Source organism: Schistocerca cancellata, chromosome 11 (genome assembly GCF_023864275.1).
Source record: "Schistocerca cancellata isolate TAMUIC-IGC-003103 chromosome 11, iqSchCanc2.1, whole genome shotgun sequence".
NCBI classification, from domain to species: Eukaryota; Metazoa; Arthropoda; class Insecta; order Orthoptera; family Acrididae; genus Schistocerca; species Schistocerca cancellata.
Genome location: NC_064636.1, coordinates 122,368,765 through 122,394,685, shown reverse-complemented (window position 1 = coordinate 122,394,685; position 25,921 = coordinate 122,368,765). Strand labels below are relative to the sequence as shown.

At 37.3% G+C, this 25,921-nt stretch overlaps 2 protein-coding genes across 2 annotated transcripts in view; both read right to left on the bottom strand.

The window, feature by feature from the left end:
* Positions 1 to 7,559: 7,559 nt before the first annotated feature.
* On the bottom strand, positions 7,560 to 8,768 carry LOC126108312 (zinc finger protein 708-like). Its single transcript, XM_049913532.1, has one exon. The coding sequence runs from the start codon at positions 8,766 to 8,768 to the stop codon at positions 7,560 to 7,562; it is 1,209 nt and encodes a 402-aa protein (XP_049769489.1).
* A 7,631-nt stretch (positions 8,769 to 16,399) lies between these two features.
* The window catches only part of LOC126108601 (uncharacterized), a 106,404-nt gene continuing 96,882 nt past the window's right edge, over positions 16,400 to 25,921 (bottom strand). Inside the window, exons 5-6 of the mRNA XM_049913902.1 lie at positions 17,317 to 17,354; positions 16,400 to 16,530 (exon numbers count right to left, since the gene is read on the bottom strand). Of these exons, the coding sequence (XP_049769859.1) occupies positions 16,494 to 16,530; positions 17,317 to 17,354 (75 nt within the window). The 3' untranslated portion in view covers positions 16,400 to 16,493. The remainder of the gene's footprint in view (positions 16,531 to 17,316; positions 17,355 to 25,921) is intronic.

Here is a 25,921-nt window from a genome sequence, read left to right as displayed (position 1 = left end):
AAAATGATGCTGATACAGTTTCATGCTAGGATTTCATTCATTTCTCTTTTTGTTTAAGCACAACTCTTAGCTGCTACTATCAATCATCCTTTTAGTGTTAGCTAAATTTTCTTGCACTGAGTACTAATATTTTTTACCATATCCTTACTTTCCCTGTTCTTGTCAGAAGGAATATCAAACTGTGTTTCTATTAAGTAGGTTGTGCATCTTCGTGCCTGCAAAATGATGAGAGTTAATGCTATGATTCTGGCATTCCATCTAGTTAACCATAAAAGGGATGCAGTGCTGGGTTTAGTTCGTTGCTAATATCACTGTACCAAAAGCTGTCTTGTCATGTTTCCTCCACTAACATGAATAATCTTCTTTTCTCTGGACATTAAAAACAAATGATACAGTTTTTTCTTACTGTTACTTTTATTACATTACTTATTTATTTACTTGTCATTTCAAAAGTACCGAAATGTCAAAAATAATTGTAAGTGTTGACAAAATTTTACACAAAAGAGGACAAAATATTGGACACTTCAAGTGCATTTGGTGTATCTCTCATGAGGTCTTGCATGGTGCAGGTGGTTGGTGATGAGGAACACAGCAGATTGGTCTTGCATCTCGTTGTGTGTGACCGTAATCTATTGAGAGACCTCCATGTTGACCACTCCTCCGAATATCCAGGAGGAAGTTCTTCCTTTGGAGCGATCCATTCTCCCAAATACCGACATTTCTCCCGCCATCACGAGATCCTTGCCACATATGGATTCTCGATGAGAGCCTCAGTAGTTGTCAAGAAGCTATTTCTTGATTTTTGCCTCATATAGTGGATGGGCGTTCTTCGTTTGGCCTTACTTTTCTCATATCTCGCAGCTACCTGACGTCTCATTTCAGGAGGATCTTTGCCAGCGAGGTAATGGAGTTTGTCCACAGGAATAGATCTTAAGCAACCTGTGATAATCTGGCAAGACTCATTTAGAGCCTCATCTGCGTTCCTGCCATGACTGGACTTGTACCATACTGAACATGGATATTCAGCAGTGGAACAACATAGAGCAGGCGCACTTGACCTCACAGTGCATGGATTAGCGCACACATGACGTATGTGTCAATTGTCGCACTGTTTTATTTCTGGCTGCCACTTTCTCTTTGGTGTTTAGGCAATGCTTTTTATATGTTTAACGCGTGATCCAGTGTTACTACAAGATATTTGGGAGTAGGATTATGTTCGAGTACGATACCTCCCCAGGATATATTTAAGGATGTATTTGCCTGTTTATTCTTGAGGTGGAAAGCGCATATATGAGTCTTGGCAGGATTAGGGAACAAGTAATTCCCATTACAGTAAACAGTGAATTCTTCCAAAGATTTTGATGGCGCATCTTCTACAGTCTCAAAACAGTCAGCTTGAGTAGTGATAGTGCAGTCATCAGCATAAATAAAGCTTTGAGCTCCTTCCGGGATAGGTTGATCGTTGGTATAGATGTTGAATAATAGCAGTGCAAGCACATTGCCTTGGGGCAGCCCATTTTTCTGAGTTCTCCACCTACTTTTCTTACCCTAAAGTTCCACAAAAAAGTCTGGAATTCTGGGGAAGGTTTCTAATGTTGCACATGCATGTTAAGTCTTTAGTTATGTCAAACTTTATTCAGAAGGAGCCGATGGATGATCGCATTACAAGCTGTGGATAGACGGATAAATACAGCACCAGTAATTTGCCATTTCTCATATCCATCTTCGATATGTTAAGTTTAATATCTGAGATGTGCAGCTCTTCCCTTCTCTGAAAGCTGTTTGCTGTGGTATTAGAAGAGGCTCCGCCTTTTTAATCATTCTCTGAAGAATGAGCCTCTCCAGTATTTTGTGGAGGTGACAGAGTAGATTGGTCTATAATTTTTGGGATCTTTCCTATCCTTTCCATGTTCCGGTATGGCAATTACTCTTGATTTTTTCGCCATACTTTAGCGATCTTGCACTCTCGAATACAGTTGCCCATAAATTTCAGTAACCAAAGCATTTTAGCAGAACCAAAACTTTTGATTTGTTCAGCTTTAATGTCATCCAGTCCTGCTGCTTTTCCCTATTTACATTTATTCAGGGCTGAATTCAATTCTTCAACAGAGAAATAAGGAGATAAGATACTATTCTCTTGGTCTGTTTGCCTGAATAATTGTTTCCTCTCTATATTTCTGGATTTAGTTGGTCTGCCATTAATGGGGAGTTGTTGAGCAATTTGGTCTGGTTTAATATTAAAATATGTGTTGACCTGAGTGTTATCATTACTCAGGCGATGTAATAGCTTCCAGGACTTTTAACTACTTTTACTCATGTCACAGTGCCATTAATTGTATCCATTCTTCTCTATTTGCCTCAGATATTGAAGAGAGGGCATTCTGTGCATCGATTGATGTGGCTCCACTAAAAGGATCTTCTTCCAACTTTCTGTAGTACTCTTAAGGAAGAGTGGTCGTTTCAGGTGTTACACCCTTGATATAGTTCATTCTGCATCCCCTTAGAATTGATGCTCAGGAGGCGGCATTAATGACGTTAACAAAATTTTTATATTGATCTATCACAGGAGCTATAGTTACAATTTTTTTTGTAATAACTTCCATAATTTCTGCAAATCAACCGTTTTGAAGTTGTACCTTCATCTGAAAGTGATTTCTTGAGGGCTTACTTGTGGGAGAACTTGACACAATGCGTGAATGTGTATTCGGTATGGGCTTACAGACGGATTTAGTGCAGGTATGAAAAATACTTTCACTAACAAAAAGCAAATATGGATATAGCCAGCGTCCACTGAAGAAAGAATGAGGTAGTTCGCTGTCATGAAGGAGTGAGAGATGGAAAGTTTCATCCCACAAGACAGCCTCACCATTTGGATCTTCTTGAGTGTACCCCCCAAACATGGCTGTGAATGTTGAAATCACATACCACAATTGAAGCTTTCCCTGTAATAAAATGTTCAGTAGGGGGTGAAGAAAAAATCTGTTGCTGGAGGTTTATATGCTGATGTCATTCTACTGTTACTTAACAATAATAATTTCAATATTGTTATCCTCTGACTGACGAACACTACAGACTTAAAGGTCAGGTCTTATAAGGATGGCGCTTCCATACTGTGCATGTTGTGTTTCAGCAACCAGTTTTATTCCAGGAACTGAAGGACGTCTCTGCTGGGTGTATGTGTGTATTTCTTGAATACACAAAATATCACAGTGCTTAGTGCGGCACGTCTTGCAAGAGTTGTTGCTTGCAGGGAGGTATTCCGTCAATATTCATTGATATTATAGTCAACACTGGTCCATAAACGACCACTGACTTAATGTCTCTAATATTTCTGATGTGAAAGGATCAGTCTACTCATAATTATTCGTAGTAATGCAAATACGTACAAAATGTCCCATAACATGCTTTATGGCAATATTTGTTGAAAATCAACTAACCTGAGTATAACTGAATAGAGTTAACTAAAGCAACCACCACAGCGGGATACTGGTGTATCTCAATCTGTTCTTTATGAGACAATGTATGAATTACATATATCTATCTCATGTGCCATGCACTGTAACCTAAGCTATGAAACTATGTCGATGTGCAACTGCATAGCTACAAGTTTTACAAATTTATGGGTATAAATGCATGAGAGACTTACACCTGCAGTCGCATGTGGCACACTAGTTAACTTCCCCTTAGTAAACGTAGCCATATTAATCTTAAACAATAAAAAATTTTAATAGCACAAACACTTACACACAAATCCAAATAAGTAGCATGAATCTGCAAACTATTTCCACAATTTTATTTTTTAGTGAAAAGTAGCTTTTTTTAGCGTTATATGAAAGCTGTATTGTCTTCCAACAACCTCCATTCACTCAAGTAATTTCAAACAAAAAGTACTCTAATTCTTCTTATAACAATATTTAGAGTCATACTTTCTTGATTTATGATTCAGTTCGGCCTCAAGTGAACACTAATGTTGGTCTTTTTTGACAGATGTCTAACGGTATAGGTTTTGAAAAGAACCATTTTGGACAGGAGTGGAAGGTAACAATTATCGTATCAACTGATTTTCCTTAGAACTTTTTGGTTGGCCAATGCCACCCATATTAGCTTGAAGTGAATGGTAATATGATGGCGTGTGACAAGGGCCTCCCGTCGGGTAGACCGCTCACCTGGTGCAAGTCTTTCGATTTGACGTTACTTCAGCGAATTGCGCGTTGATTGGTATGAAATGATGATGATTGGGACAACACAACACCCAGTCCCTGAGCGGGGAAAATCTCTGACCCAGCAGGGAACCGAACTCGGGCCCTTAGGATTGACAGTCTGTTGCGCTGACCACTCAGGTACCGGGGGCAGAGCAATGGTGATAATGTGAAGATAGTCCTTGCAGCCTTTATGGCATTTACCAGATATATTTCAGTACAAAACGTCTGAAAGTGGTCAAGAATATCATATGATGATGACAGTAATAACCAGTTACTAATAATGACATTTCTTTTGGTGTTATTATATAAATACCACATTATAACAATTAATGGCACTTTGTCAAAATAAAGTACTATTGTCAATATCTCTCATTCCCTTTGTCATTTGAAATCCGATTTTAACATATCACTGTGGGTTACTTTACTTAATTTCTGTGCAGAATCTTCAGAATCAACAAGCTTATTTTCAGTGATGAGACTATTAAAATAGGACAGTTTCGAGTCAGGATTTTAGCTTCATGAGAGTAGCACTATTGTAAGTTTGTGAATTCAGGGCTCTGTTCTTAGTTGAATAAAAATAGTAATGATTTTTGTCTCAGCAAGCGTTACTGAGGGAACAAAATATTTTCTGTTATGACTAAAGTAGACCATCCACAAAGAGCGCAGTACCAACAGGAACTGTAGTAGAAATATGTAAGTAAATAGCTGGACAGAATAGTGTAACAACATTACTATAAGGATAATGACACAATTTAAAATCCATGCAATTTCATTCCAAGTCACAACCAAAATATCTCATCAAGTGTGTGAAGAATGGGAGCCCACAAACTGCAACTATATCAGCATTCCCTAAATATTTAAAAGCCACTGCAGTATTATAGCCCAGATAGCAGCACACTATTATGTTGCAATAATCATCATGAAAGATACATTCTCATTTCGGTAAAAAGCCACACAGCTTAAACTGTTGTAAAACTCAAAAATGCCTATCACTTAAAAAGAATTGCCTCAAGTTATTAAAAGTATGACAAAACTTAATAAACAAACTACCTTACACCAATAAGAAATTGGTAGTAAATCGAAAAAACTGATCAAAAACAAACATTATGAAGTATAACACAAAGAATTAGTAAAGATTTCTGAAAACCTTACATTTACTCAGGGAAATTATGGAAAATACACACTATGAAACCACGTTTAAAGCTGATAAAAGACAACTAAAAAATCAAATTAAAACAAAGCAATTAGAAAGAAAGTACATTTGATAAATTAACTTATTCCAATAAAAATTATGCATTTGGATTAAATTCATAACCTAGAAATCACACTGAGCTCTTTCAACTGTCCTTGTGTTTCTACAAACAATTGGAATTATAATCTGATGTTTGTACAGTAGTTACATCATATTTAAAAACAGACAAATAATTAAAAGATTTTATGCATAAAATTCATCTTCATTAGCTCAGAATTACGTACAGAGCTTTGTAATACAAAAATTTTTCACAAGAAATACAGCACTTGAACTGGCAATAGTGTATTCACGTAAAATTTACCAAAGCAGAAAAATTGAATTACTACACAATTTACCAAAAGACCCTTTTTTGTGAAGATACACTGTTGATCCAAATCATTATACCCACTTCTGTAGGAGGAGTGTTTGCTATCCAGCGGCATTGTGGTTACGTCACGTAGTAATGAAACTATACAATCAGAAATGAGTGGTTATCATTCTAGTGACAGTATGTGAAAAAATGGCATAAATAACTTTGCCAAAGAGCAGATGGTTTTGCCTGGTGCTGGGTAAGTGCATCTCAGAAGCAGCGAATGTGGTTGGCTGTGCAGATGCTTCTATTGTAAGCCTCTATGGAACATTGTTGAAAGATGGTGAAACCACAAGTTGACAAAGGTTGTAGGATGCCCATGCATTATCTAGAACAAGCAAATCAGAACCTAGCTTCTCTGTAAAGTGGGATAGATGGCAATCTGTGGAGACAGGAGAAAATGCTTGAGCAGGCTCGAGAGTTTCAAGCTATTAAGCAGACACTGTTGAACATGAGGCCCCAAGTTATATAACAGCTCTGTATTCCCATGTTGATCTAACAATGTTGTCAGTTACAATAGCAATACAAATAGGATAATCGAGATTGGACTGTATACCTATAAGGAAGTGTCACATGTTGGGATAAATGACATTTCTTTCAGACCAGGTGAATGGTTGTGCTCAGATATGTCATTATCCAGATGAATAGTTGTTTCATACATGCACCACACAACAGGTGCTGGAAGATGGAGGTTGTGTCAAGCTATGGGGGATATTCATATGAGATGGCAAGAAAACAACTGGTCATAACTGAAAGCACCATGACAGATGTGGAGAACATGAACATTATTGCAAACTTATCACTTAATGCTTGATGTATTTACAGAGAGTGACAACATCTTACCGCATGATAACTGTCCAAATTACAAGGTAAGAATCACACTGCAATGGTTTGAGCAGCATGATGGTTCACACTGTTGTCTTTCCCACCCAGCTCACCTCATCAGATCATGATGAATTGAATCTGGGATGCTATTGCACACCAACTAGACAGCAACAAACAGATAGCCTACAGTTAATGGGAAAGATGTGAGATGTGTGTAGACTTGTAGTCCAATTTACAACTGAAAAACTAACGAAGAACTAATGAGTCCATACCATAGAGATGCACTGTTGTATTGCGGTCTGTAGGTGAATCAAAACGCTACTAGGCAGATGTTGATAATTTTTCCCTTATCTCTGCATACTTGCCACCATCAGTTATTTCCTAATGGATTCAGATTATTGATCACACAAATAGCATTACTATTAAGGAGGCATACCTCAATAATATGTTTGCATAATCAAGAGATTTTTGTATCTTTGTCCATTCTTGAGATAAATATCCTACATTATGAATGTGTAATAAACACATTTCTGCTGTCGCCTGGGTAGTGGATACAGCTTCATAAAGATTGAAATGGCAGTTTCTTTCAAATAATTAGCAGCATACCATTATATTCTCTTGAAGGATATGGGGTCCTGATAACTGCACAGAACTTCTACTCAAACGAGTAAAATATATCTCTCAATGCACAAATTTCGGGTAGCCCAATCATTAAAGCATGGACCATTTGCAACAAAAAAAAAAAAAAATCACAATTGTGCGCATCATATGTCGTATTTACTATCTAACTTCTTCTAATGTGAAGCTGCGGAAATGGATTTGTCATACTTTTTGTGACCTCTCTGTAGCACATGCGAACAATTTTCATAAAACACGTGTGGTGTTCTATGAACATGTGTAGGTCTACAGTCCTCAACAATACTTTGAGTGGTTATGTAGTGTGTATTAATTTGTGTTTCCTGTGACTGCCCCAATGACTAAAAGATTTTCCACAAATATTACATGTGTAGGGTCTCTTTCCACTGTGTGTTAACTTGTGGGCCTTGAGATTACTCAATACATTAAACAATTTACCACAAGTTTCACATTTGTGGGGTCTCTCTCCTGTGTGTATTAATGAATGGGTCTTCAGATTGCAAGACTGAGTAAATGATTTTCCACAGACATCGCAATTGTGTGGTCTCTGTCCAGTGTGTATCAATTCGTGTTGCTTCAGATTGCCCGACTGAGTAAATGATTTTCCACAGACATCGCATTTGTGGGGTCTCTGTCCAGTGTGAAGTAATTCGTGTTTCTTGAGACTGCCCCTTTCTGTAAACGATTTTGCACACACATCGCATTTGTGTGGTCTCTTTCCTGTGTGTTTTAAAATATGGGTCTTGAGACTGCCCGACTGAGTAAATGATTTTCCACAGACATTGCAATTGTGTGGTCTCTGTCCAGTGTGTATTAATTCATGTTGCTTGAGATTGCCCGACTGAGTAAATGATTTTCCACAGACATCGCATTTGTGGGGTCTCTGTCCAGTGTGTATTAATTCATGTTTCATGAGACTGCCCCTTTCAGTAAACGATTTTGCACACACATCGCATTTGTGTGGTCTCTTTCCTGTGTGTTTTAAAACATGGGTCTTGAGACTGCCCGAGTGAGTGAATGATTTTCCACAGACACCGCATTTGTGTGGTCTCTGTCCAGTGTGTACTAATTCGTGTTGCTTCAGATTGCACCTTTCAGTAAACGATTTTCCACAAACATCGCATTCGTGGGGTCTCTCTCCAGTGTGTATTAATCTGTGTTTCTTAAGATTGCATAACTGAGTAAACATTTTACCACAAATATCACATTTGTGATGTCTCTTTGCACTTAGCACAGTGTGGACATGAACATGGTCACTTTGACATAAAATTCCACAGTCATTACATCTTTTGAGTTTCTCTTCAGCTTCTTTCACAGTATGTGTATTACATATGTCTTTAAAGGATTTTTCTAAACTTTTCCTGGGTACCTTGCACGAAGGGGGCTCCTCAGTCTGTTCCACAATTCCTTCTTCTACACACTCGAAGGAGATATTGTTTTCATGATCACTGCATTCAAGTTTCTCAGTGTTGGTAGCAGATAATGCTTGGTCACCCTCCTTCATTCTCAAATGTTCTTTCAAGCAGTCATCAGTGGGCAATACCTCACCACATGACTTACACACAAACGCAGGTGCCTGCACACCGTCAATGTGGATGAAAATATGCATTATGAGTCTGTATTTTGAAGGGAAGCTCTGTAGGCAGAAACTACAGTTAAACTTATGGAATTCCTTTTCCCTGATGCTACAACTTAATCTTGTGCCACATAAGCCGTCTTCTTGTGAAGTCTGTATTTTGGTATAGTTGTGAGACACACTGAAATCTGTTGACTTCTCTGCATATATCTCCAGCTTGTCATTGACTACTCCTTGATGTAATTTTTCTTGATATGAAATGTCACAGCTGTCACCAGCACTTTGAATGAAACTGAGGAAGGAGGAAAGACGTGTGAAATGTTGATTTACACAATACAAAATAATATTTCACCATCCACAAAATTGCGGCTTATAAACCAAAAGATAAAAATGCATAGCCATCACAGATAACTCATTCAGTAAATGTGATTTAAAATTGTCATGACAATCTACCAGAATGATAGAATTTTCCTAATATGAAACATTTTTATAAAGCAAATGATCACAGGAAATTGAATAACGCCCAGTCTCATTCAGTGCTGACTAGGTTCCCTTATTCTCTAGTAGATTCTATTATTAAAAGTCTTGCAGTATTTTTAAAATACTGTTCTACAATCTTTTACACCAAATTATTACATTTATTAGAAATAATATCCTCTAGCTTTTGACATAAAAATATCCACCAAAAGATAAAGGGAAACAAAAAATAAGAGTAATCTATGACTTTAAAATAAAAACCAATCACTCTTTCCATGTGGATTTTTCTTTGTTTTCGAGGACAGTTTAGACTTTGGGTAGAAATTCTTAAAACCACCAATGCTCAATCTATTTCTGAAAGCAATAAAGCATGGCATTTTATTTTACTCCAAATTAATCACCAACTACCACCAACATCACATTTCTAAATGGCTAGGTGGTATGGCCATCAACCATGTGGACAACACCTATACATATATAAGAAATAATGTCAGGTCAATAAATGAAGGAACACATACATAAATTTCAAGACTGATGAACAAATGTGAATGACACACACAAATTATGCCAACATTACACATGTATTGTTAGCAACACAGCTTACGTGTAGCCCTTTGTAATTGACATACTATCTGGCAGGGAGGATGCCAATGTAGTTACAGCCTCCTATTCAGAATTATCTTTACAACTACTCAATATCTGGTCCCCTGGAGTTCCTAAACATCCTTGACTGAATCAAACAAATGTATCAATGGTGACATCAGCATGAATCATGTACAGCGAATCCTACCATAGTCTTCTGAGAACAAGTAATTGTAGTAGGTGAATGGTCCATCCGTGTGATATCTGGGTCCAATCATTCCACCTGCAGCTACCCCTTTCCATCACAATGAAAATGGACATCTTTGAGCTTCCCAATGAGGTCATTTGAGTGTGGATATGGCTGTGGGTGGGTAGGAGCATGCACATACTTCTGTGTTATTATTCTATCCTAATTGCTGCTTTTGACTGTTTTGCTTTTTGATGGATATATGGTTTCAAGTAACCAATGGCAGTGAGAAATTACAGTTTGCTTTCATCAAAAACTGTAACTTTGAGGCAGAAGATGTCTGTGCAAAGAAACATACTAAGAAATATTTCAGTCATCAGTTCGGTCATACAGGTTAGCCTTAAAAGCTCTGAACAAAATGATCATGATCTCAATTGTGCTGCAGATTGTTGATTGCTGTTTTCTCAGATATACTGCAGATCACATAGTTGTGGTAAGGTTAGGACACGAGTTTGTTTCAATGCTACAAAACCTGTCACCTGCCACATTTTAGTCATAGGTCACTTAAAATCAGCTGTGTTTGTGTATTGTATAACCAAGCAATGTAGCTCGTAGTGGATGTAGCAATATTGCAGTGGCAAGTGACACACATCAGCTACCAAGTAGTTTTAATCAGACTACAGTAAAAGCTATTTTCTATGTGATTAATAAAAAGCTTTGCAGTTAATCACTACATTGCGTAGAACAGTTATACACTGTGTCAATAATGCCATCCACCAGAAAACGTTCTGTAAGAGAAACTCAGTAAAATGGGCTTCTGTCTAAAATCTCCAGACACTAAGTTAATGTAGAATGTTATATCCCACTGACTACAGTACTGTATGCTGAATTTTTTAAAAAAGAAACACCTTTTCGGTATGCCCTATGTAGGTATATTACTTACACAGTTGCTTCCGCATAGGCCATATTATAAGAGTAGATGCCCGGTGTGCCCATTATCAAAGTGGCTGGAAACACCTCCCACTTTCAAAGCTTACAGATGACATAGATGGCAGGCACTGCCTTTGGCCACACACTCCTATCAACACTTATACAAGGAGGACACAGCCACAATTACACACTGTTCCAACATATTATCTGATTAGGAAAAGGCAGCGTATTCCAGCCATTCACATTCTCAGGATGGAGCAATATCCTTCAAATGTACACTGGATGTGAGTCCTCAGTTTCTTGGATTCTACAGACCAGGTATGGCACATGCTGATTGAATTTTTCTTGTCATTTGGCTTACTGTTGGTGATGGCCACCTTACAGTAATTATTGTGCCATGTATCATTTCCCCCTGGGTTCAGTAGAGCGGCACAATTGCTTTCTCACATAAAGCTGAGATTTTCCTACTAGTTCAGCTGTTATGTAGCACTACTTGAAAATATAAAGTCATGTCTAGGTTTCTTGTGGCATTACATCAACATTGTCTGAGCTACCTCCTTTTCTCCCCTCTACTGTTAAGGTTTGTTCCTGCCTGATACAGGAGTTTCATGGGCTATCACAACGATAATAAATCCTCCTCATTGCTACTCATATTTTTGTTGACCCAGATCACAAAAGAAACAATGTAGACAGCTGTTCTGTGCTAAATATTCACTGTAGATGAACAACATTGGAACTATCACCAAGCTTTACAGATGGTGAATACTGTGGGTTGACACTTACTTCCATAACAGGGCAAGTGCACCAACAGTGTGGTGAATCTACCTTGCAATAATCATAGCCTGGCAAGATGTAAGCATTTTTGAATATCAGCAGATGGTAAAACAATCCTCTGTTTGCTCTATGTGGTACCCACCTCAGTGACCTCCTTTTGACATGTGTATGTGTGTAGGATACAATTATAATTATAATAATTAAGCAGGATTAGAGATTAGTTGTGAGCAAACAAATAACTGTGCTGAAGTGAATTTTAGCACTTGTATTTAGAAGACATAGCTCATCTCACAACCCACCAGGAGATGCTGGCATTACACCTGCATATTGCAGTTACATTAATATTTCCTACAAATGAAATGGCTGGCAAAATTTTAGGATAATATTAGCAATGCTTCTTGCAAAGAGGATCTTGGCAAATCAAAACAAAATCTAATGTTATCATTGAGTAACTCCACTAAGAATTCATACAGCCAGTGTCTGATCTCAGTCCTCACTTAGCCTCACTTATGCCACACACACAGCAAAAACACAGGTTGTCCATTCAGCAATCCTTACCCACAGTGACAACCAGTCAGATACTGTGCCCTGACAGCATGGGAGTATTGAAACATTTACTGAGTGACTCACGTGAAATATTGTGACCATCTACAAATAAAAAGTTTCATTTACTTCACATGTGCTATCGAACTATGAATGTTCCAGTGCAGTATAGGAGTAATTAAATCAATGATAAGCTTTTGTGTCATTACTAAAACTGATTTGGGAGATGACAATTTTAGGGTTTTCACTGTGGAACTTGGTGGTTCCAACACAAAACCATCAATGTTTGTATCTAGGGGCTGAGTCCACTTGTGATTCATGGGATAGGGTATTTGTACCTGATGCTCTGGAAGCATCAAGTCACATTATTTTGACAGTTGTTATTTCATTTATGTTTTTTCTCCAATGAGTATGGTGGCGGCTTTAGGTTTCAAGTATTTTCTATCTTGTTCTGTTGGGATAGAGTAGAACATCAAGAAACACCCCCATCAGCTGCCACAACCCCCAAGTCACCATCAAATGTGTTCTTGAAGACTTTGCTAGTGAATGTTCCAACACTGAATATACCAATATGTCTCATTGGAACCACCTTCCCATAACAAAAGTGAGTGACACGCAGATATCCTAGTCTATTGCTGTACAGTCATGGTTCAAGTTGGTACAACTGTTGCAACACTTATGTTCCTGATTCATGTGCAGCTTTCTGGTATTTCTCATGGAGTTCTTGTCCCTTAAATGACACAGTACAACAAAGCTTGTGCTATTTGGGATTTATGGCATCATCTCAAAGCTGATTACATTAGCAGTTACACATACTGTTAACACTTATGAACTTGAGTTTAATATTATACCTTTTAACTGCAGCTTACCATTTTAGTTATTCATAATTTTCCTCAAGTATGTGTTGCCTCATTTCTACCAGCCAGTCCTAATTCCTGTGTAGCTTCCAAACAATAACGCATGATAACCAATAACTTACTACAGAATGTAGTGAGAATGTATGATATTAAGTGTACAATTAAAAAGTCTATCAGCATCTCCACGGAACAACGTCATGATTTCCTAATTTTGTGACCTTTTGGTAATAGCTAAATTATTTCACATGTTTCAGTTGTGTGGCACCCAATTACCATATGAAACATTTATCTTAGCAAAGTGAAGTGACATGCATGCCTTAACAAAACAGACAGACACAAAGTACATAAAACTGCAATGGAAGGGTATCTAGGGAGGGTCCACACACTAACATGTGGTTAATGAAGATGGATGGCAGGTCTTTCTAGTAGTAAAGGTACCAGCCACCCCCATACCATATGCTAGCTTGCAGAGTATCTATGTAGATGTAAATGCAGAATGGTTTGGATGATTATACAATTTGGTCTTGTACCATTAGCCAACAAGACCTTGCTATGTTAGTACTGTGAACAGCTAAAAGCAAGGGGAACTACACCTGTTATAACCACATGCTGCTCTGCTGTATAGTTTAATTATCATGACATCCAATTGGGTAAAATATTCCAGAAGCAATATAGTCTCCCAATAAGATCTCTGGGAGGGGGCTACACTCGTGGATATCATCAGGTGAAACAAACAATATCGCTATAAGTCAGAGTGTGGAATGTGAAGTCCCTTGATTGATTCGGTGAGTCGGAGAACATGAAATGAGAAATGGATAAATTGAAGTTTGATATGGTGGGAATTCGTGTAGTGCATGGGAGGAAAAACAACATTTCTGGTCAGGTGAATACAGAGAAAAGAAGGGTAATGCACCAGTAGAAGTTATTATAAATATGAATATAGAAATGTAGGTAAACTATAATGAACAGTATTGTTGACTCAGTTTCATAGCCAAGACAGATAAAAGGCAAAACTATCCACAAATGTACAGGCACATACAATTACTAGCTCTGTCAATTATAAAGAACTTACAAGAATGTATCAGCCTTTACCTAGATAAAATTTTGAAGTGGTGCAAGGATTGCCCGCTAGCTTCAAACATTTCGACTAAAAATAGTGTATTTCACAAAAGGGAGAAAAGTAGTATCCTATCACTACTTTCATATATTCTTGAGTGTAGCAATAAGTGGAGATACCAAATGGAATCATCACATTTGTTCAATTGTAGGTACAGCACTCGGTCCATTGCTACGATACCAGAGAATCCATTGCTAGGATACCGCAGAAATCCAATGCTTTCAAAACAACTGTGTGACTCACCTCAGAACATTGCTGAGGGGTGTGTGATGCTTATCATATAGGCCTAACCAGAGATATTAATCTCTTATTTCACAGTGCTTCGCAAGGAACAGGTTTACATCTAGACACAGCAGTCACACTCATGTGTGAGCATTTACTAGGTGAAAAATGGTAAATGTTTACCATGGATATACACAGCAAATGCAGAATTGAATTTTTTCCTAAAAATGATTTTGCAACCTCATCAGTCCAGCCTTCCTACACAACAGGTCAAGTGGCTACTACAGTTCAAACACCAAAAAGGCATAGCTAAAATTTGGGATGAGAACATCTTGTGACAGGAAAAAAGAGCTTTACTGAGCACAAAGGAAGATCTGATTGTGCACTACAGACAGAGTAGCAGAATATTTCACTATCACAGTTTGTTGTCTTCTGAAGTAGGTAGAGCTCTCTCTACCTTGCACAAGATAATCAGGTCCAAGGAGTTATTCATCTCTTGCTCTTACTTCGAGTCAGTATTGTTGTGGTTTACAGAATAAGAATACTAGGAAAATTATTAACACAAAGTTTAACTGTCCATCCACACTGTGCCCCCTTATATACCTACTGATAACATTTGTCCTGTAATTTACCTCTAATTCTGTGATGACAATAGTTTCCTCCAATGATCTGAGCACAACTGATCAATATTCATTTTACTGTCATGGTCAGATAAATCACTATCAGTTTTGCTCCCATATCTGCCAAATTTGCAATGTATGCACTTTTGGGGAATTGTACTGTATTAGATTTCCCATATTCAGACATAGGTGATTGTAGGTGTCCTTGGTTAGTAGCTTCTCACAAGTCACAAAAGATGACTCACCAGTTAAGTCTTCATGGCCTTACTAAAGCTGACTACAGCTGCTTTATGATATTTAAGAACATGATGGTGGCCTGTAAACTGTGAATACAACAAGCTTGTTTCCCAATCCACATTGCCGACACAGTAATCAAAGAGTTGTTCACCCAAACATTAATTAATCTGAAGGGGCTGAAACTTGACTCCAGGTTTTGGATATATAACCACTCATCCTTTCCTCTTACTTGTTCTACATGGCAGGACATTAGCCTGTACCCATCACATTGAATTTGTATGACTTCCATGTCATATTCAATTAGAATAGTTAGCATTATACAGCTGCTGACACCTCACCTGCACTTTTGTATAAAAGAAGTACACTCTTTTATTAAAGAACAGACACACAAACCAGCTGTTTTATAGAATGTGTTACTAACATAACTGCTTTGTAATATTTTTACTTATCAATAATAATGAACCATCATGTATATTTCAAACAACAGGCTTAATATGAACTCACTTAAGGTGAACACTTGCTTGACACCATCAGAATATCAGTACTGGCAGTGATGTACATGATATTGTACAATGTTTTACTGGTTAACAAATTTCAGTCAGCATGAATTACTAACTGTGCTTTAGTCTGTAGCACCATTACATTTTTCATTAAACCTGAATTGTCAATGTTTTTCTTTTTTCCTAATGTTTCTCTAGCTGACCTCTGTGCATAACATTGCTCAACAATCACCATCAACAAGGAAAACAATTGCGACACAAACAGCGTGGAAAACTAGATTCCATCAACAACTGCAATTCCATGGTGATATGTGCTTTTATATTCTTTAAATAGAGCCAGTAGTAGTAACACTGAGTTCCAAGAAGTGAAAGGGTTGTCATGCTGTAGGAAGCACAAAGCATAGATAAGCAAGTGAAACTAAAAATTCTGCAGGAAGCAGAATATGATGTATTGAAAAATAGCACAATTGGAAGAAGGTTTAGACTCAGCAAACCTACATTATCTACACTACTTAAATGAAATGTTCTTCATTCTGCTGCTCTGTGTTCCAGGTGCATGCTGAAGTGACTTCACAGTGTTACATATGAAGATGCTGAACTTATACTTTTACAGTGCTTCAGCTATATGTGCACCTCCAATGTACCTATAAGTGGAAATATAATTCAGTGAACAACAAATGAGACTGCAGAAAATTTACACATTCAAAACAGACTTCAATTGTTTTGTTTGTTGGCTGTGTAAGTTCCAAAATAGAGGCCTAATTTCATGCCCAGTGATAGGCAATGAAATGAATAAAGTTGATGAAGAAGGGGCAAGCATTGGTTGCATGAATTTGACCAAGTGAGAGAAAAAGTTTGCTGTATGTTATGCCAGCAATGTGGACAAAACTAGTATTTCTCTACAACTTCTGCCAAGTCAAACCCACAAAACAAAAGGTGACATGTGGCATGTGGCATCGTGGGATCAGCGGTAAACAGCATTCTTGGGTGATCAGTAAATCTGAGAAACTGATATGTTTTAAGAACATAAAATTAATGCTTCACCTTGCATCTACTCTCATTATTGGAAAGCTTGGATTGACAATTAATCATAAATGGCTTTTTTGTTCTGTTTGTGCTGTTATTGCAAACCACTGTTATAAATGGGACTGCTATACTTTGTAATATTTTAAAGCATCTTTTTAATCTTCTGCAATAACAGAATAGTAGATATAGTAGTGTTTTCTCTGATAATATGCATAATGTTGCTGTAGTCAGTATATACTGCAAATGGTTAATATATAGAAAAAATAGAACTCCAAAAACAGAACTTTTTAAAAATAACTTATGGCATTTTGGTCCCTAGGGGTTATTGTTTGTTTTCCTTTCACATGGAGTAACTAAAAATTTATACTGCTCACAAAATTCTGCAGTGCATAATAAAAACGTACCTTAAACTATCAGATGCTTTTCTTATTGAGGCTGCCACCTGAAATAGTACAAAGAATTACTGGTGATTTAAAACTGATGAAACAGTAAATAAATAAAATTGTATTAACACCCACTAATATCTGAATGTTCCAAAGAATACTTGGAAATAGTATTATCAAAAAGAGACACTACATAAATGTAGCAGTTATTGAATAAAATTGTAGGTAAAAATTAACACTTCATTTCACCACTTTGTTTTTAGCTGTGTAAGTAACTATAGAAACATTGACTTATTTGAAAACAAATTTCCTACTTGATACTTCAAAATTAAATGCCTGAAATACCTTTCACCTCTCGGGCACATACAGTTAGGCAAAGTACCAGAGAAAAATGTAAAAAATCGTCCGATTTTTACTGATGAAACTGGCAAAGGAAAGAACTGAAGAAATATCTATCTGAACTGCTATTAAATGTATTTTTTTCACAACTGCAGCATTCAATATTATGCCATTCTCTTGAGATAGCTCACTGCATGGAACATCAAAGTTGTTAAATGTCCCATCAGTTTCATCTACAGAGTAAATTCAGGAGTACAGCTTGACAAGAAAGCTATAGGAATTATTACATGAAGTGGTTTTATTTTATAGGCATATAAATGACAAAGATTTGCGTAGTATCATAAATAGGAAATAAACAACATGGTCAACATGAGGACAGTGTTCTCTCCAAATGAAAGAATGTGCTTTCATACATTTCACAGTAGGGGAGGGATTAATACAACTGCAGATAAATTCAGGTGGCCAGTTATAAACAGCCAGTATACAATGAATAAATGTGAAGAGGCAATCAGAATGTGGACAGCTACAACAGCGCTCAAACAAGTTTGTTACTGGAGCCTAGCAGAAAACCTTTAACATAAAGGATAATCCAGAAATTCAGTCAGCAAACCCGAAGATGATCGCCTAATGAGAAACGTGTCAGATTAAACAAACTATTTCACAATAACAAGAAAGACCAAGTCATCTCTAACAGTAAGATGAATTAAGGTAACAATATCAATTAATTGATTTCTAAGAAATAACTGCACTGAAAATGAGTAATAACAAAGACAAGGATAATGTATTGTGAACTGGAAAGAGAAACCATTTCTTGATGGTGGTCATGATTTCTTATTCAAATTATGTAATTTAATGAAGCAACACTTTCATGTTATTAATGAGAAATGTAATCAGTACAGCAAGGAACTTCACAACACATGAAATTTTGACATAAATAGAAATAACAGAAGATTTTGAGATAGATGCAAAGGAAACTATCCAGAGAAAAAAATCATTTTTCACCAGGATGGAGCATCACCACACTGGCACCTGCATGAAAGAGCACTTCTTAACAATAAGCTGCCTTATTGATGTATCAGCCATAAGGGGCATACACATCTCACATTCACCTGCCCACCTTGAATTTTGTCTGATCTCACAGTATGTCATTCTTTTGTCGGGGTTTGTGGAAGGCTCCATCTATTTGCCTTGCCATGCAGTAACTTAAGGTTCACTACATAAAAAAAAAACTTTGAGCACAAGAACTCCAAATGTGTTTCAATAAGTATGGGACAAATCTATTGCCTCAATGTTTGTTGCGTGTCCAGTTGAAGGAATAGTGAATTTTGTCAAAAGTGAATGAAAACACTGAACTTACACCAAATTTTGAAAAGTACCCCATTACACATGCATGCATATAGAAGATGTACTCATGATAAATTGAATGGTTCTTCTGCAAATAAAAGCTTTATAGCTATACATCTGAACATAAAGTTATCCTATATTTGTATCTTTATTCATGTCCAGGATATAACCTTTTTGGAACCTACACACGATATGGTTCCACAGCTATCACTTCCCTTTCAGTAAAATAGGGTAATCTTATTCTGTTTTCTTGTGCTGAATTTATTTCTTAATTTTTTTATTTCATTCACAAATTTAATTTCTCTTTCAGTGTGAAATCACACTGTAGCCTGTATCCTGGTCAGAGAGAGGGTGGGAAGGGTAGTTATTCATTCGTTCATTCACTCATTCTTGGATCTACACATTGTATTCCACAAATCATATTGTCTGGAGGGTTGCAGAATGTGACACGTCACATATTAAAAAGCAGAAGCTGCTACTGCAGATTACTTCTGTGAAGTCTACTGACAATCAGTTACCTATGACTACTACTAATCTCCTCACACTGATAATTATGGGAGATGTTTCCAGATTACATTATCATCATGATTACTATTTCATACATTAACTTTTAAGAGACAGTGTCTAAATTAAATTTTTTTTTCCTATTCCTACATCCTTCCAAATTTCTTTACATACACAATGTGGATACTTTTGATCAAACACCCCTAAAAACATTGGTTTTTCATATGAGGTGCCTTGTGCTGTTACCTACTGCCAGGTACTCCATATCAGTGAACTCTGTAGTCATCAGACATCATGAGAGAGCAGAATGGGGCACTCTGCAGAACCCACAGACTTCGAACTTGGTCAGGTGATTGGGTATCACTTATTTCATGTGTCTGTATGCCAGATTTCCGCACTCCTAAGCGTACTTAGGTCCACTGTTTCCGATGTGGTAGTGAAGTGGAAATGTGGAGGGACACATACAGCACACAAGAGCACAGGCTGATCTTGTTTGTTGACTTACAGAAACTGCTGACAGTTGGAGGGGGCCGTAATGTGTAACGGGCAGACATCTATACAGATCATCACACAGGAATTCCAGACTTCATCATTATTCACTGAAGGTATTATGATTGTTAGGTGGAAGGTGAGAAAACTTATATTTCACCGTCGAGAACTTGCTCATAAGCCATACATGACGCAGGTAAATTCCAAACGATGCCTCGCCTGGTGTAAGGAGTGGAACCATTGCACAATTGAACAGTGGAAAATTGTTCTGTGGAATGAAGAATCACAGTACACGATGTGGTGACCTAATGGCAGGATGTGGGTATGGCAAATACCTAGTGAACATCAGCTACCAGTGTGTGTAGTGCCAACAGTAAAATTCGGAGGTGATTCTGGTGTTATGGTGTCAATGTTTTTCATGGAGGGTGTTTGCACCCTTTGTTGTGTTGTGTGGTGCTATCACAGCACATGCCTGCATTGATGTTTTAAGCACTTTCTTGCTTCCCACTGTTGAAGACCAATTTGGGGATGGTAATTGCAACTGTCAACAGAATTGAGCACGTGTTCATAATGCACGGGCAATGGCGGAGGGGTTACACGACAATAACATCCCTTTAATGGACTGGCTTGCACAGAGACTTGACCTGAATCCTTTAGAATACCTCTGGGATGTTTTGGAATGCTGACTTTGTGCCAGGCTTCACTGACAGACATCGATACCTCTCCTCAGTGCAACACCTGTTAAGAATCAGCTGCCATTCCGCAAGAAACATTCCAGCACCTGATTGAACATATGCTTGTGAGAATGAAACCTGTCACCATGGATAAGGATGGGCCAACACCATATTTAATTCCAGCATTACTGATGGAGGGCACCACGAATTTTTATGCCATTTTTGAGGCAGCTGTCTGGATACTTTTGATCACATAGTGTATGTCCTCTGTGGTCTCTCTTGTGGTCTTCCAAATATTTATATCCATTTCTGTTTTCCATGTGTTGCTGTTTAAGTATGTTTCATGGTCCTTAACTCTTTTTCGATTTATTATGTTATCTTGTGAGAGTCCAACTTCTTCTGTACCTATGACTAATTTTGGATTGCTTTTGCTAGTGCTTGCTACCTCAGAGATCTGCCTTGTGAGTCTGTCGACGGTCATCCTGTGATGCATCCACAAAATTTTATCACTTTTTATCTAAAGCTGTCTCTTATTGTTTCTGTCTGTCTATAAATCTCTCTAAAGGGACTCCATATCCAAATTCTTTCACAGAAAACTGGTCCAAATATTTTCCTGAGAATTTTTCTTTCCTGCTTCCCAACCAGTCATTTTTGTTTGACCATGAATCACAGTACTTTCTGCAGCACAGAGTTATTCCAGTAGTAGTTCTCAAATAGATTTTTTGTTATAATGACTCCATATCAGCTGACAAGCTTTTGAGCCAGAAACTCCAGAAGTTAGGTTTGACAATAAGTGAGGACCTCACTTTTGAAAGATTGAAGATTTTGAACAGTGTGATCCCAAGACTTCAGCTGCAAAACATGTGGACAAACGATGGCAGGATAATGGTGAAGAACTAAAATAGGAATGATCAGTCTGCAAGGCAGATCAACTGGAGTGTCTGGACTTTAGAAGCTAAAAAATTTGTGAACTCTTATTGCCCTAATTTTGTGTGTTTACTTTCAGGTCTTTATTTTGCAAAGAAACAATTTGTTTTACTAATATATTTAAAACAGTTTCCCCTCTTATTTTTATCTGTTTGTCTATGATTATTTTTAGTACTAATTTTCTGCTCAATTCTCATAACTCCAATACCAATACTATTCATTAATTCACTATTACTTCAATATGCTCACAAAGCTCTGATTCAGATGAAAATTTACAGTCTTATTTCTACTTTAATAATTTATCATCATATTACTGTGGTTACTCATCATTAGGACCAACAATAAGACAGCAGTCTGTCATTCCATTTATCTTGCTTTCAATATTGTTGTGCATAGATTATTCTAGCTCTGTTCAGGAACTTTCTCTTCCTGTCTTCAGTTGACCATTCACTGACCAGTGCAAAGCGTGGTGGCCTTGGCCACAAAACCTCCCTCCTCCTGGAGATATCTCCCACTTTCACTTCAAGGAACCTTGCTCCCCTACCATAATGCACTCTGGTATGCTTTGTGCTCATAACCTCACTGGCCTAAAGTCACTACTATCTATTATCTTCATGAGCCTTGTAGCTAAATGCACTAAACTTCATACTGCACACGCAAATGTTCGATCTCTGCCACCTCATCATAACGAAGTCTGTCACATATTTCAAGACACGGACCTACATCTGATACTTCCGTCAGAGATGTGGCTCCAACCAACTATGTCCGTAAGTTCTGTAAATCGAGAAGACCACATCTTTTTAAGACACAACAGATGCAACTGACAACTGGGTAGAGGAGGGGCATACACATGCTCTGATTTATCACATAATGTACTTACACAAATCCAACAATCATGAAGATAAACAAGAGGAATATGTTCAAAGAGATCACATCCATTAACAGAAAGTCACCAATGTGTGTCCTCTAGAAACGTCCTGAAGTATCCAGGTTTCGCTGCTTTTAACTTGCTCTTTGAACTGACATGGGAGCTTATAATTACGCTCCATCCAGATCTTCCTCTTTTCTCAAAATTCTTACAAGGTGAAGGCTTCTTAAATTTCCTTTCCATGGAACTCCCTATAGCAGAAAGCTATCTTGTACATTTATAAACCCTTTTTATACCTGCCACTATTATTGTTGTCATTACTACTGTTACCACCACCACCACATTAGTGGCAACAGCTGTAATAATGTCATTATTAATTTTATTAGTTCATAGTCAGTATTACTTACATTGCCACTTCAGACACTAATATCATTTCAATACTATTTGTCATATTAAAATTGTTGTTTCTTAGGTAACAATGATGTATGTGGGAAACCCTGGTCCAATGCAAAAGAGAACCTGATGGCCTTGTCAGAATAGGATAAATAAATAAATATGTCTTGGTGATTGGATGATCTCTCCTGGATATTTAATGTATGTATCTTGTGACACTTCCTCATACCAAGTTATAATGGAGAGATTATCTGTAGGCTTCCTGTCCATTACTGAGTTTTCTCACAGATGATTAGTAGACTAGTTTTCTTTGACATTTTGTGAAGATTCTCCAGGACAAGTTTGGCTTCTATATAGTATCTTAGAACAGTGAGTGTCTACAAAAGTCATACACCTCATGTTAATTCTCTGCTCTTTTTTAATTTCGATTTGGATTCCCTTATCTCCTTCCCCTATGTCTTAATAACTTTTTCGGAATTATTTTAAATTGGAGTGGATCGTGGATCTCTGGCTGCACACTGTTGTGCATTTCAAATACTTCTGAAATTTCTCCAATCAGTTTAATGTCTAGTGTTGTACCCATTTATGTCTATTGGATAACTGCCACTGTTTTCCTGTCAATTTTGAATTCCTCTGACATACTGAATCAAGTCTTTTTCTGTCTAATCATAAGCTTTTCTGACACTTGGCATACGTTGCCACAGTATTTACACATCGTCATCTTTGCAAAATTGACTTTGGTTCCCAAATCTGTTCTCTACACGATTGCGTTTGCAAAATCGTGCCTTATACTCTCCTATTAATGGGCCTACTTGTTCATCGAGTTGCCTTCACAGGCCTTTTTAAGGAATTTTGGACATAACTGGATGCAGTGAAATTCCCTGTAATTATTCAGACTGGTTTTATCTCATTTTTATGAAGAAGATCAGTTAATGCACATTTCCATTCTTCAGTAATTTTTTTTACTTTTACAAATGTTTAACATAATTCTGCCAGTTGTTTGTGTGAGATTACTGTTGCTCAGTATCCGTATCTCCATACTACTTCTATGAGTTTCTGTCTTCTGCACATGACTTGTTATTTTGCAAAGTACTTATTTCCTTCAGTTCCTCAACAGATGATTTTTAATCAGAATTGTTTTGCTTCCAAAACTAATTGTTCTTTCAGAGGCACACAGTCGAGAACTGAGCGAAAGTAATAGACAAAAATTGTTATTTTTATGTTGGTTTCAAGTGACCCAATTTACACTTTTTTGTAGCCTTGAACATTCTTTTGTATACTTTTAAGAATTCCTGCCATTTTCTGGGGTTTGTTACCATTTAAGGTTTCCAATGCTTTTTCCCTTGCATCTACTAGACCCTCATCATAGGCAATGTTCCACTACCTGTGTTCTCTCTTCCTTTGTGGTTAGCATAATCTGGTTTTGAGTATGTCTGCAAGTTGCTTACAATTCATGGTATATGAATGAATAATTTGTTGAAAAATGGATTAATGATGAGTGATTTATTCATGTGTGTTTCTTTCCTGACAGGTTGGAATCTAGTGTTTATATGCAAGAGACGTTGAAATGACTAAAAAATTCCTTTCTTGTTCTTACACTGCTTATTTTTATATCCTTATTGGCTGTAACAACAGAGTGTATCTGAAACACACACAAAGCAGAGTTCAGGAAATTCCATTTGTGTAGCTTCTTCGCAGGTTTAAATTATGTGGTAGTGATTTTGATCTCATTTTCCCAGCTTTATCTCACGATTTTTATATATTCTCTTTCGAACTCCTGTTTTCCAAATTTTTTTGTTGGAACATACGCATGCTTGTCAATGTGACATCCCACCAGTCAGACATTGAAGCAATTCAGTGGCATGCTTCTAGATTTTCTACTATTAGCTTTGATTAGCACACATATGTTATGGATATGGTTCAGATACTGAAACAGGAATCCTTGGAGGGCAGATGACATTCTTTTTGAGTCAATGTTGAGAAAAATTAGGGAACTGGCATTTGAGGCATACTGCAGATATGAATGTTGATCAGTGTGTATTGTAAAGGAAACATAATGAAAGTTTGTGTGTCTGATTCGTACACTAATATTCGCCTATAATATAATGCATCAAACTTTGTGTATCCTCCATAACTGTCAGAGATAGACAGAGCTTTATTTTTCTGTTTACTGTTTTTTCATCTAGTATCTTTGGTTACTTCTGAAATCATCTGTTTGTGTATACTGAAACAGGAAACTATTAATAGGATTTAGTGATTGTAATATTCTAGAAGTCAGAGTTTAGTTGTGTATCAATAAACTGTGAGTATTGACATAACAATGGGAGGAGATCAATTACGTAAGGTTGCTGTTGGGTAGTATACAGTCATGGATGGTGAACTTGTAAACATAGACAAACACTTTTTCCTGGTGCATTGTGGATTGTAAAGATAGTGGACAAAATGGAATTAAAATTAATGCATTCCAGATTAATTTTCCCCACAATAGCATGAAAGAAGCAACATGGAAATGATGCAGAGGCACGATCACTAATGGAAGATTTTATGAAGCACAATGCCAACAACTGAGTTAATAGTCCAAGGTGTCGATCTACCTCTTATTGTGAACTGATGTAATGTGGGAAAATATCAGAGCAGTGACAGTAAAGGAACACATTTGCTAATTTCAATATTGAACACATTCTCCAAAGTAAATACCACATGCAAAAACTACTATGCCTGTGCCCCATATAAAATTATTATTACACCATGCATATACAACAGAATGAAGCCTAACAAACAAATGCTTAATTTGGGAAGAGAAAATGTGATGCAGGAACCAGTTATGCCAGATTCACTCTTTTTTATATACCATATGCACTGTCCCTAGCATGATAATTTTTTTCCTTGACTGGTATGCTTGCACAATCACCAGACATCAATGTGCCTGAGGGTCCTTTACAGACATCACGAAGACAAGAGAAATTAGGGCTTGTATGGAGGCAACAGACAGTTGCCTTTCCCTCGCTCTGCTTGTAAGCGGGAAAGGGAAGGAAATGACTAACAGTGGTGGAACGTACCCACCGCCATGCACCATACAGTGTCTTGC

Excerpts from the sequence above, each read along its gene's own strand:
- LOC126108312 (XM_049913532.1), bottom strand. The coding sequence starts at position 8,768 with ATGAAGGAGGGTGACCAAGCATTATCTGCTACCAACACTGAGAAACTT.